Below are 12,157 nucleotides of genomic sequence, written 5' to 3' on the forward strand. Positions count from 1 at the left end.
ACTGTTGATTGAGTTGCAGCATCATAGTTCCGTTTATTATACTAATTACTTTCAAACCCCAAAAAATGTCTGTTAGCCTCAAAAGCCATCATGAAAGGTAGTAATAGTCCCTCTTGGAAACAACAGTCAACAGGTAATCCTTGACAACTGGCCCATACTACATACTCCATTGAAAGACATTTCAATCATTGGTTTAAGATACTGCTAGCTGCTGGTCAAAGATAGTTATAATAAATTCTTTTGTTGCTACTGGTAATATATATAAATATATATGCACCTAAAAAAGTAACATCTATTGTTTTTAGAAGAGTTATTCTATTTAGAAGAGCTATTATGGTGAGTATGTCAGTATACCATGGGTATCCAGCTCTAAACAATGGAACCCTCAACTAAAACTGCCTTGGAAAGTAATGACACTTATTATCTAACATAACAGAAAGTAGACCAGCTCCTCAAAAACTGATGAATTCAGTGACAAAATAATATTACTGAGATTCCAGGGATTCAGGCTCCTACTATATTTCTGCTCTGCCATCTACAGACTGCCCCATCATACAGCTTATTCCTCTTGAACTTGCTGCTAGTAACATCTGAGGCTGCATGCTTCCTTGTTCATATCCAATGGGACAGGATGAAGGGGGTCTCATCCTGAAGAAGTTTCTTCTTTCACTCTGATTGGCCAGTTTAGCTCAACTTTTTACCTCAGGACAAACAGCTCAGCAAAACAGCAGGTACCAATTTGCTTTGGCTTAGATTTATAGAATAACGTCTAAAATGAGGATAGAATTTCCATGATTGGCTAAGACTAATTAATACTATTTTAGGGGAAGTGTAAATTACTAAAAGCATACCGATACTCTAACACACATGAAAAATGGGAGGATGGAATGGATATGGTGGAGCAAGTAATAACTGCAAATATGGACTGGCATTATTGTTCAAATAATGAGGATGACTGACTTTGAGAAACTATGATTTTTCAAATATAAAAATGTAATGGATTTTTACATTCATTGAGTGAGATTTTGTCACAAACACGTACTGACATTCCCCCTACAGAATCATCCCCAATGAAGAAATGGGACATAATTAAGGTAGATTATAAATTCTATGAAGTCAGAGACCATGTCCATCTTCCTCAGCACTCTCTGAAGCTTAGCAGAGGGCCTGTCACAGATGAGATATTCAAAAACCTTTTCTGCTTAAAAAAATAAAGATAACTTTCATTAAACAATGGACACTTGCATTAGAACAGGGTATTACACTGAGGAGGAGTGCTGCGTGCCACATTAATTTAACTATAAATGATATCAAAAGAAAGTTTTCACAAACCTAACACCATAGACAAAAGCCACCTATGCTCCAAGCCAAAGATGTTCTATAACCCTAGAAAATATCAATGACAATGGCATAGTAAAAGAAATATAATTCTTTGTTTTTAAAGAAGGTAGCACTCAAACCACTTGCAATTATCTTTGTATGAAAGCTGACAGTTTGAACCATAAATGCTGCTTTTATGCGGCATCTGCCAAGTGTAATATTCTCTTCTCTTGAAGTCCTCTATCAGAAGCCACTTTAGATTTCCCACAGACACTGCACAAGACCACAGGTCAACCAGACAAAATGTGTTTTTCTGGATTTCCTTATGGTTTAAAATGTATATATATGAGATTAAGCCAAAGCTGTCCCCCTCTGAGTCATCATCGTTCGACAGACTTTCTGGATAAATGTGGCCCAGCTGTCTCACTGACCTTCCAGGACACCGGAACTTCCCGCCTCCAAATGCCATGAAGCAGTCCAAGAAACAGTGCTTCTCTAAATTTGCCTTTTTCCAACGTTCCTGTGGGAAGAAAACATTTTTTTTTCCAAATCAGCCTTATATAAATAAGTTTAACTTTATTTCTCTAGACTAAAAATGACCTTGTACAGCTAATCCTTGCATATAAAGTTGCAGGGTTGTTGGTAATTTTTTCCAAGCTGTTATTAATATTAAGACACAATTGTGGTTTTGGAACATGAAATTATAAATAAAAAGGTTTTTAAAAAAATCTGTTAAGTGGTAAATGTAAATGATAATGTAAATCAACCACAGAATTGACCTAAGAAGAGGAAGACTATTTATAATAAGGTCTCAGTCTCCGTCATAAAATTGCTCTTGGTAATAAATTTAGAAATAAGACGCTGACAACCCTGCCTGTTGGAAAAAGCTGGGGATGCAGAATGAATGCATCTGGATGCCATGTTTGACAGTTTTACCTAAAGGTAGAGGACAGACTAAATGACCTCTTAACATTCTGTTCAGTCCTCTAACATCCCAATTCTAAGACATAGCTGATCGCAGTTTTAATTTGCTTTATTTACATTGTTTTTGTACTCCTTGGAAATCAATGAAAGAAGCAATTGCCTGAAGAACATAAAATAAGTCTTCTATCAAAAATAGGCATATTTTCTTGAACATGCCCTTCTGTTTTCATGTAAAATTTATTTTAAAGTTAGGGAACTTTATTACAAAACTTTTCTAATTGATCTGTAAGTGCTACACTCTCTATTGGAAATCTGTTCTGTACTTTGTAGTCAACTTTGTTCTTAGTTATGAGAGAAATATGGCTGCTTAACTATACAGTCCTAGTTAATTTGTGAATGTACACTCCTGAAATAAAAAGAAGTTAAAATTAAAGAACAATGTATACTGAAAGAGATAACTTACAGGTTTGAACAATTCAGGTTCAGGAAAATACTTTGGATTTCTATGCAGCCAAAATGGAGACAACATCAACAAGTCACCAGAAGGTATGATGTAATTCTACAATAGAAAAATCAGCTCCAAATCATTTTTTTGAAATATACTTTAAAGAGAGTTTAGGCCACTAAAAATAATGCTACAATTATATTGTGGTGAAGACATACATTTTATAATTGACTGTGAGAAAACATAATTTTTAGTATTTATATAGCTATATAATATTTAATTATAAATAATATAAAATTTAATAATATAGTATCTATATAATTCTGATTTACATGTACATATATTCAGTTACATAGAAGGAAATATTAGCTAAATGCCAAAATTTTAGAAAGTAGTAGGAGCCCACTCTAATGTAGCTTTTGATGTTTGATGTTAGGGTTTGTGGCCAGAGTTCTCAATGACAGAAACTACGGTGGAGGCTCAGGTTATGGAACAGAAAAATTGAATCCTGAGACAGGGACAATGGCCATGGTAGCACTGAGAAGAGGGGCAGAGGGTCTCCTGTTCTTGTGGATACTGATGACTGCTAGGGCAGGAGCAGTGGACTTTTCTTTTTTCAGTCCAGCACCAGTTACTAGGACAGAAAAAAATGGAAACAACTGGTTAGGAAGACATAGGAAAAGGCAAGTGTTGTGTATTTATTTGGTTAGGTTTGTGTTTGGGGTCACAGTGTTTGTGGGAATGAGCATAAGCAATGTGCTTCCTCAAGCGGCATAGTCTACATTGTCCTTCCTGATCCATGTGATAATAGATTTTCATGATCTATAAACTATACCAAGAACTAAAACCCATTTCACAAAATCTCCCTGTCATCACCATGTTCAGGAACCACAGGACAAAGAGCTCTCCCAAATTTTATAATTGCTAGATAGCTACCAAATTTACTAAGGTAAAGATATTTTATTAGGTAATTCCCACTGTCCATCATCATAAGCCACATCTATTTAACTTTGTATAATTTTGAAATGTCCTCAAGATATTTGCAAAATTTTACTTTAGGTTTACTTATCTGAAGCATAAACAACTTACGATTAAAAATATGTCATCTGCTGGGTGTGGTGGCTCATGCCTGTAATTCTAGCACTTTGAGAGGCCTAGGTGGGAGAATCCTTTGAGCTCAGGAGTTCGAGACCAGCCTAGGCAACACAGGAAGCTCTTATCTCTACACAGAATTTTAAATATTAGCTGGGCATGATGGTGCACCTGTAGTCTCAGCTCCTTGGGTGGCTGAGGCAGGAGAATTGCTTGAGCCCAGGAGGTTGGGGGTGCAGTGAGCTATGATTGTGCCACTGCACTCCAGCCTGGGTGACAGAGTGAGACGCTGTCTCAAATAAAAATAAAAATATGTCTTTTACTGGTAGCTATGAGTGGAATATGGAGTGGGGATGTCATCATTCTTTCAACCCAGGAGAACCTCTGTTGGCTCTAGTGGAAGATTGCTGGAGATTTGCCAATTTCAGAATCAGGAGAGCTGGAGAGACTCAAATCTAAGACTAGGAAGGTGTGAAGATTTTGCAGTCAGTCACCCTCTTACCGTTTTAAAATAGAAAGAGACCTGTGAGATCCCAATCTTGTCTGTTTGATTTACTTCTGTTGGAACTGAGGCTAGAGAGGTCCTGACTGACCCTGGAATCAGCCACAGAGGGCTGTGAGTGTATTTTAGAGCAGGATTATGGACAGCACAGGGACAGGCCTTCAGTCAGGACAACCACAGCCCTTCCCCTTCCCACTGCAAAGTCCTCCTCAGTTGCTGTTGACCTGTGATCATAACTTGGAGGCTGCTGACTGTTGCAGCCTAGAAAGCAAGTTAGCAAAGGGAGGGGAAGTTCAAACAGGTCCTGAGTAACAGAATTACCACTAGCAACAGGGAAGAGACAAGAAAGAGGTACCTGTTGCAGCAGCAGCAACTGCCAGACTGATAAACAGCATGAAGGAAGTCTGGAGCTGGTTCTATCAAGAAACCTTTTGAGCAAGCAGACATTGCCACACTCAGCCTAAACAGTCCCTATCTTTACTTACACAACAGATGAAGCAAAAGATCAAGAGGGAGACAAAACAATTGCAGGAGGACAACACAGATCACTAGCAAAAGGAAGCTACGACTTCTATGTGTTGCAACTGCATCGCTCAGGTAGACAGAATTGAGCCTGGCCAGCCCACCTCACCTGGATGGTGTGAGGCCAAAATAAGCTTCATCTGCTAATCTGGAAGCAGGGTTTTCTTTAAAAAGGAAGAGAAGGCTCGACTCTCTGTTGTACTTCAAGAAGGGTGCTGAGAGCTAAGTGGGTGCCAGGAATGTACAATCTTAAAGAGAAAGGAGGAGTCTAGAGGCAACACATCTATAGCAGGAGGTCTGAAGCACACAGCCTCTTCTCCTAGCTCTTAACCAGAGGCTTGGTTGGTGTTTGTTGCCCAGAAAAAAAAAATTTTAATTAAAGAATATATTCTTTTGTATAATAAAAACTGATCTCTACAAAAATTTTGGAAAATTCTAAAAAGTAGAAAAATTAGAAAACAGAGTTATGACACTCAAAGACAGTCATTAATTAGCTATACTTCTTTCCAGTATGTTTATCTTGTAGTAATAGATTTTTTTTGTTAAAAACAAACAAATAAACAAACAAAAAAAAAACATGTTACAAAGATAAGTGAACAAAGAAAGATTAAATTGATTATTCAGGAGGATCAAAACTATGTGTATATTTTCCTTTTTATTGTACATTCATGGTGAATAATTCTTCCTCCAATGACTCTTTAATCTTTCATTGGGTAGATTAAACAATAATTAATGTAATCAGTCCCTACTTTTTTTCTATAGTAAATAGTGCCACCAAAGCATTTTCTTCCACACAGCATTTATTCACATAAATTCCGTTAACACAGCTGTTCAGATGACACAGGACATGGATATTTTAAGGCTATTAATGCATGTTATTCAACTATTTCCTCAAATTTTGTAGCAAAACGTATTTCTAACCATAATTTATGAGAACATAAGTTTCAGTGCCCTTTTATCTATAATCTGATATTTCTAATGGTTGTTTTAGGTAGCCATTTACATTTTGATGTTATGTGGACAGTTTTTCCATTTATTTTATTCCATAAACATTTATGTTCTGTCCTGATTAACCTCTGTGACAATCATTCTTTACTTAGTGATTCGTGTGAGTCCTTTAAATATTAAAATTATATATAGTTGTGTTATATATTGATGTTTACAGTATATTCACATTTGAGTTATACTTTAAAAAAGAGACACTAAATTTTGATATGGTACATTTAAATCTGTTGATCCTCTTTGTGGTTTCACTGATTAATCTTAAAATCAGACAGCCCTCTTCTTTTTATTTAAAAAAATAGGTAACATTTTAGAAAACCATACTAATATATTAGCATGTAAGAGCTTTCTTATTATTTTTAAATGAATCACCAAAGTAATATTTTAACAATTTCTCAGTTTAAATTTGAAATTTAGTTAATATTAAATTTAAAATAGACATAGACAAAAACTTTTTGGGATCTTCAGTAATTCTGGAGAGTGTGATGGGATCATGAAACCAAAAAGTTTGAGAACTTCTACTTTAGAAGTTTAAGAAAACACTCATTTTTAGTCAGTCATCCCAAACCACATAGTAATCTCTTCCCTTTACACCGATTTATAAGGAGTCATTTATTCTATATTAAATTTTTATGTATAAGGGAGTTAATTTCTTTGTTATCTTTCCAGTTTGTTCTATCGATATGAACATCTGGTCTGACTCCAGGATCAGAACATTTTAATTTTTTTTAGCTTTATAACAGCTTTTAACACCTTTAAAGGATAATTATCATTCCTCAATTACTCATCTTTTCCAACACCTTTTCTGTTACTCTTTTATGGCTATTCTTGAAGATAAACTGTCTAACAAGCATATAAAACCTTGAAAAGAGAATACAGGTAGAAGTTTCAGAGTTCTGGAAAGTCAGTATAATAAAGAGAAAGAAGGAATATAGTAAATCAAAGAAAGTAGAGAGTGTCCATCCATTTCAATTCATTCCATTTCCAGGAAAGGACACAGAGGCAAAAATAAACAGAAAGCCTGTTCACACTACCTTAGGGAAGAGTAGAGACAGAATACTTCTAGCATTCATACTAAGGAACCTTGACGAATTGCCCAATAGAGGAAAAAACATGAGCCTCTGTCATTACTCAGCATAGATAAGCACATGTGAAATGTGTTTTAAAATACAAATTTCTGGGAACATATTAACTTCAGTTCAACAAGAACATTCGACCTGTTTTCAAAAACATATTCACCTTGAAAGAACCAAATTGTATGAATTTATACTAAGGAAACAATTAGTAATATATACAAGGATTTAGCTAAAAGGATGTTCATCTTCACATTGTTTATACAAGTGAAAAATTGGAAGCCACAAACATATTCAAGAACAGGGACTGGTTTAAAAATGTGTACTATATCCAATAGATATATTTGCTATCAATTCAAAATTGTGTATATGTGTTTTATTGACACAGAAAACTTTTTGGCCAGGCGCAGTGGCTCACGCTTGTAATCCCAGCATTTTGGGAGGCCAAGGTGGGCGGATTACCTGAGGTCAGGACTTCAAGACCAACCTGGCTAACATGTTGAAAGCCCGTCTTTAATAAAAATACAAAAATCAGCCAGGTATGATGGCACACGCCTGTAATCCCAGCTACTTGCAAGGCTGAGGCAGGATAATTGCTTGAAACTGGGAGGCAGTGTTTGAAGTGAGCTGAGATCATGCCACTGCACTCCAGCATGGGCAACAGAGTGAGACTCCATCTCAAAAAAAAAAAAAAAAAAAAAAAGAATACTTCTCATAATGTTATTAAATAAAATGAAAGCAGGTTACAAAACAATTAGCACAGTAAAATTCCAGTGGAATTTCTTTAAATGCATACAGCACTTGAAAAACATCTGAAATTACAATACCAAAATGTTCACAACAATTATCTCTGACTTAAGAGATTTTAAGCAATTTTTAATTTATTCGTTTAACTTCTTTTTATGGTCTCCTCCCCTTTCCCTATTTCTTGTTATGGTCTCCTTTTTCCCCGTGGTATAAATACCATGTTTTACCTATTTAATAAGAAGAAAAAGTTGTGCCAGTTACTATTTCTGAAGATAAAATCTCAACTCTACAGGGAGAACTTCATAGTGATTAGGTTAGGCCTTCTTACAGGAAAAGCTGTTTGTTTATTTCATTTACAAAAGAAATAGTAAATACAAGAAAAATTTCATCTTTTACAAATACTGAAAAGCTATTGTATAAAATAATAAAAGAAAGTCCTAGAACATGCCCAGAAGATGGCAGCCTGTGCATGTTTCTGGGGTTGCCCCACTACTGAGAGAGTCATGAGCAACTGCTAAGGCTTGCAAAAAGCCTGGATATACTTAAGCCTCATTGTCCTCTAAAAGAAAGCATGGATGGAAAGAGGTAGAGGTAACAGACTATTAATTTTTTAAATAATTTCATGAATTGTTTTAGGTAGCTATCCTTTTTAATTAAAAAAAATTCTATTGTGAAATACCGAGTTGTTGGTGCTATAAAATAGTTAAGTACTGTATTGTAACAGGATTATATGCAGTGAATAATAAATGTGTTTATGGCCTGTGGCTAGTAACCTACTATTAAAACATAATTCAATGATAATCATTAAAAAAGAATATATGTGTAAAAAGATGTAAATAATTACCACAGTAATGTAACCACAAAGTAAAACTGTCTAAATTCCGAAGAGCCAAAAATCACTAAATATTTATGCTATCAAGAAAATGGACTATTATGTGACCACTGAAATAAACACAAAAACTCTCTAGATGCATAAAAAGTGAAGAATTCGTGTTAAAAAATGTTTAATGACAGATTTACACTGTGCTGAAACTTTGGTTACTGTATTAATGTCATACAAAGAGAATATTAGATAATTCTGGTAGTACATTTAAGAGGTTGTGGGGTTGGGTGATTGAGCATGCAAGAGTATACATGTGTGTGCATGTGTTTGAGCATGGCTGTCTCTTCTGGCAAAGTTGTCAAAATAAGTAAAATTACTTTTGAAAAAAAACGAAAGGTTAATAGCCCCAACAAAAGTTACAACTCCCTTTTTAACATAATCCTGCAAAGATATGAGATTAAAAGACCCTAGAAGAGCTGCTTGTAGGTTGCAGTGAGCTTAGATTGTGCCACTGCACTCCAGTCTGGGTGACGGAGTGAGATCTGGTCTAAAAAAATTTTTTTTAATTAAATTAAATTAAAGCATGTACTGTGGCAAGCCCACAAAAACTAAATGTTCTAATTTACATAAGATCAGTTAAATAAATCATGCCTATTTTGGAAGGAAAATGTTCAACTTTTTAAAAATTTGGATTTTTATTTGTGTTCTATTACAAACTTTCCTCGGTCTGAGTCCATGCACTCTCAAGCTGCATATAAAAAAGCAAACAATAGTAGAGGACTGACTAAATGTGATCCATCTGGATAATGCAGGCCCTAAGTCAAACAATTTCAAAAAAAATAATTTGGGGGGGAACTAGGGGAGAGACAGCATGGGGTGGGGAGTTGCGGAGGGATAACACGGGGAGAAATGCCAGATATAGGTGATGGGGAGGAAGGCAGCAAACCACACTGCCATGTATGTACCTATGCAATAATCCTGCATGTTCTTCACATGTACCCCAAAAACTAAAATGCAGTATATATATATATATATATATATATATATATATATATATATATATAAATTTGTTATGCCATATTGATTCACAAATATTTAAGTCTGCCATGTGCACATACCTTTTCATGGTACACTTGAAAATTTGCTCCTACTTTGTCCATAGAAAATCCTCTCACCCTCATCCGGCTGTTGCCTCCTAATATAAATTGAGATTATCCAAGATATTCTTATCTGTTCCCATATCTGTAATCTGTGGACTGAAATTGTCTTCTAGCTATCGAAAATAACTTTCTTCACATCCTGAATTCCTTAGCCCATTGCTGCTAAGAAATTCTTTTTGGTTGAATCAATAGACAAGAGGCCATTCAATTCACCTACCTGATTTAAATAGGATAATGTTGATTTTGATACAGAATCAGATGGCTGGAACGATTATTAAAGGGTTACTATGTTTTACTTAAAATACTTGCCATTAGGTAAATATCTATATTAATGAAACATTGCTGCACAACTCTTATTAGTAACTTGTTCTAGGGTCATTTAGTGCTTAATGGAATTCAAGAAATTACATAATATCTGCTATAAAAATTCTAATGACATTTTTACAGAAATAGAAAAACACATATGAAACTATAAAATACACTTGAACAAAGAATAAACCTGAAGCATCATACTATTTGACTTCAAAATATATTATAAAGCTATAGCAGGCAATAAAATAAATAAATAAAAAGCTATAGCAATCAAAACAGCATGGTACTGGCATAAAACCAGGCACATAAATCAATAGAACAGAATAGGGAGCCCCAGAATAAATCCATACATTTGCAGTCAATTGAATTTCAACAAAGGTGCCAAGAACATACAATGGGAAATGGACAGTCTCTTCAATAAAGGATGTTGGGAAAACTGGACATCCACATTTATGAGAATGAAATTAGACCTGTATCTCACTCCATATACAAAAATCAACTAAAATAGATTAAAGACTTGAAAGTAACACCTAAAACTGTAAACTGCCAGAGGAAAACATACGGGAAAAGCCCTCATGACATTGATCTGGGCAACAGGTTTTTGAATATGAACCCAAAAGCACAGGTAACCAAAGTAAAAATTTAAAAATGGGATTACATTAAACTAAAAAACTTATGTATAGCCAAAGAAACAATCAGCAGAATGAAGAGACAATCTAATCGAGCAAAATTTTTACAAGCCATATATCTGACAAGAGGTTAATATCCAAAATATATAAGGAACTTAAACAACTAAAGAGTAAAAAACAAAAATATAAAAGCTAATTTTTTTAAATGGGCAAGGAATCTGAACAGACATTTGTCAAAATAAGACATACAAATGGCCAACAGGCATATAAAAAATGTTCAGCATTACTAATCATCAAGGAAATGTAAATTAAAAATGCAAGGATATATCACGTTGTATCGGTAGAATGGCTATACTGAAAAGATGAAAGATAATTGTTGAAGAGGATGTAGAGAAAAGGGAACCCTTGCACACTATTGGTGGGAATGTAAATTAGTATATCCATATGGTAAACAGTATGGAGGTTCCTCAAAAAATTAAAAACAGAACTACCATATGATCTATCAATCCCACTACTGGGTACATGTCCAGAAGAAATAAAACCAGTATGTTGAAGATGTTTCTGCACTCCCATGTTTACTGCAGCACTATTCACAATAGTCAAGGTATGGACTCAATCTAAGTGTCCATCAATGAATGAATGTATAAAGAAAATGTATATATACATAATGGAATACTATTTAGCCTTTAAAAAGAAGGAAATGCTCACATTTGTGACAACATGAATGAACCTGGAATATATTCTATTAAGTGAAACAAGCCAGGAAGAATGACAAACCACATATAAGTGTATTTTCACTTATATGTCGAATCCAAAAAGGTGACCTCAGAAACAAAGTAGAATGGCAGTTACCAGGAACTGAGGGGTAATGAAGGGGTGTGGAGGAGAAGCTGGGGAGATATTAGTCAAAGAAATACAAAACTTCAGTTAGGAGGAGTAAGTTCAAGAGGTCTATTGTATAACATGGTGACTATTCTTACTAACAACATAATGTTTTCCTGAAAACTGCCAGAAGAATAGAGTTTTAGTGTTCTTATATAAAAAACTGATAATCATGTGAGATAATGCATATATTAGTTTGATTTAGCCATTCCACAATGTACACATATTTCAAAACCACATGTTGTACAAGACAAATATATAAAATATTTGTCAAGTAAAAATAAATCAAGATAAGTCAACCTGAAAAATATATGTGGGCAAAATGTGTACTTTTTTTTCCTAGAAGGTTTATTAATTTAAAACAAAACCAAAGCTTACCAAAATTTCAACAGGTTCCACCACTTTTCTAGTAATGACACCAGGGGCTCTTAAACGAATGGTTTCCAAAACACACCATTTAATTAGAAGGAGTTTCTCCAGGTCATCCTCAGACACTTTAATCTTACGTTTGCCTGTAAATAACAATAATAATAATAATGAGAAAACAACAGATAGACTACAGAGGCCAGAAAGTGATTTCATGTAAGCTCATCAACAGAGGTTAGATGTGGCTTCTGACAGCAAGTAAAGGGTTCCTATTACCATTACTTTTTACATATCAAGTTTAGCCATTGACTGCCTCTTTTTCTTTTCTTTTCTTTTTTTTTTTTTTTTTTTTTTTTTT

At 34.6% G+C, this 12,157-nt stretch overlaps 1 protein-coding gene across 3 annotated transcripts in view; it reads right to left on the reverse strand.

Moving 5' to 3' along the window:
• CYP39A1 (cytochrome P450 family 39 subfamily A member 1) overlaps nucleotides 1-12,157 on the reverse strand; it is a 101,869-nt gene that overhangs the window by 35,250 nt on the left and 54,462 nt on the right. For 2 of the 3 annotated variants that reach the window (XM_037730153.1, XM_017505134.2), the window contains exons 8-10: nucleotides 11,812-11,945; nucleotides 2,708-2,803; nucleotides 1,752-1,840 (exon numbers count right to left, since the gene is read on the reverse strand). In XM_037730153.1, the coding sequence (XP_037586081.1) occupies nucleotides 1,752-1,840; nucleotides 2,708-2,803; nucleotides 11,812-11,945 (319 nt within the window). The remainder of the gene's footprint in view (nucleotides 1-1,751; nucleotides 1,841-2,707; nucleotides 2,804-11,811; nucleotides 11,946-12,157) is intronic. The other variant, XM_037730154.1, reaches the window with a different exon arrangement.

Source organism: Cebus imitator, unplaced genomic scaffold (assembly GCF_001604975.1).
Source record: "Cebus imitator isolate Cc_AM_T3 unplaced genomic scaffold, Cebus_imitator-1.0 Scaffold334, whole genome shotgun sequence".
Taxonomy (NCBI): domain Eukaryota; kingdom Metazoa; phylum Chordata; class Mammalia; order Primates; family Cebidae; genus Cebus; species Cebus imitator.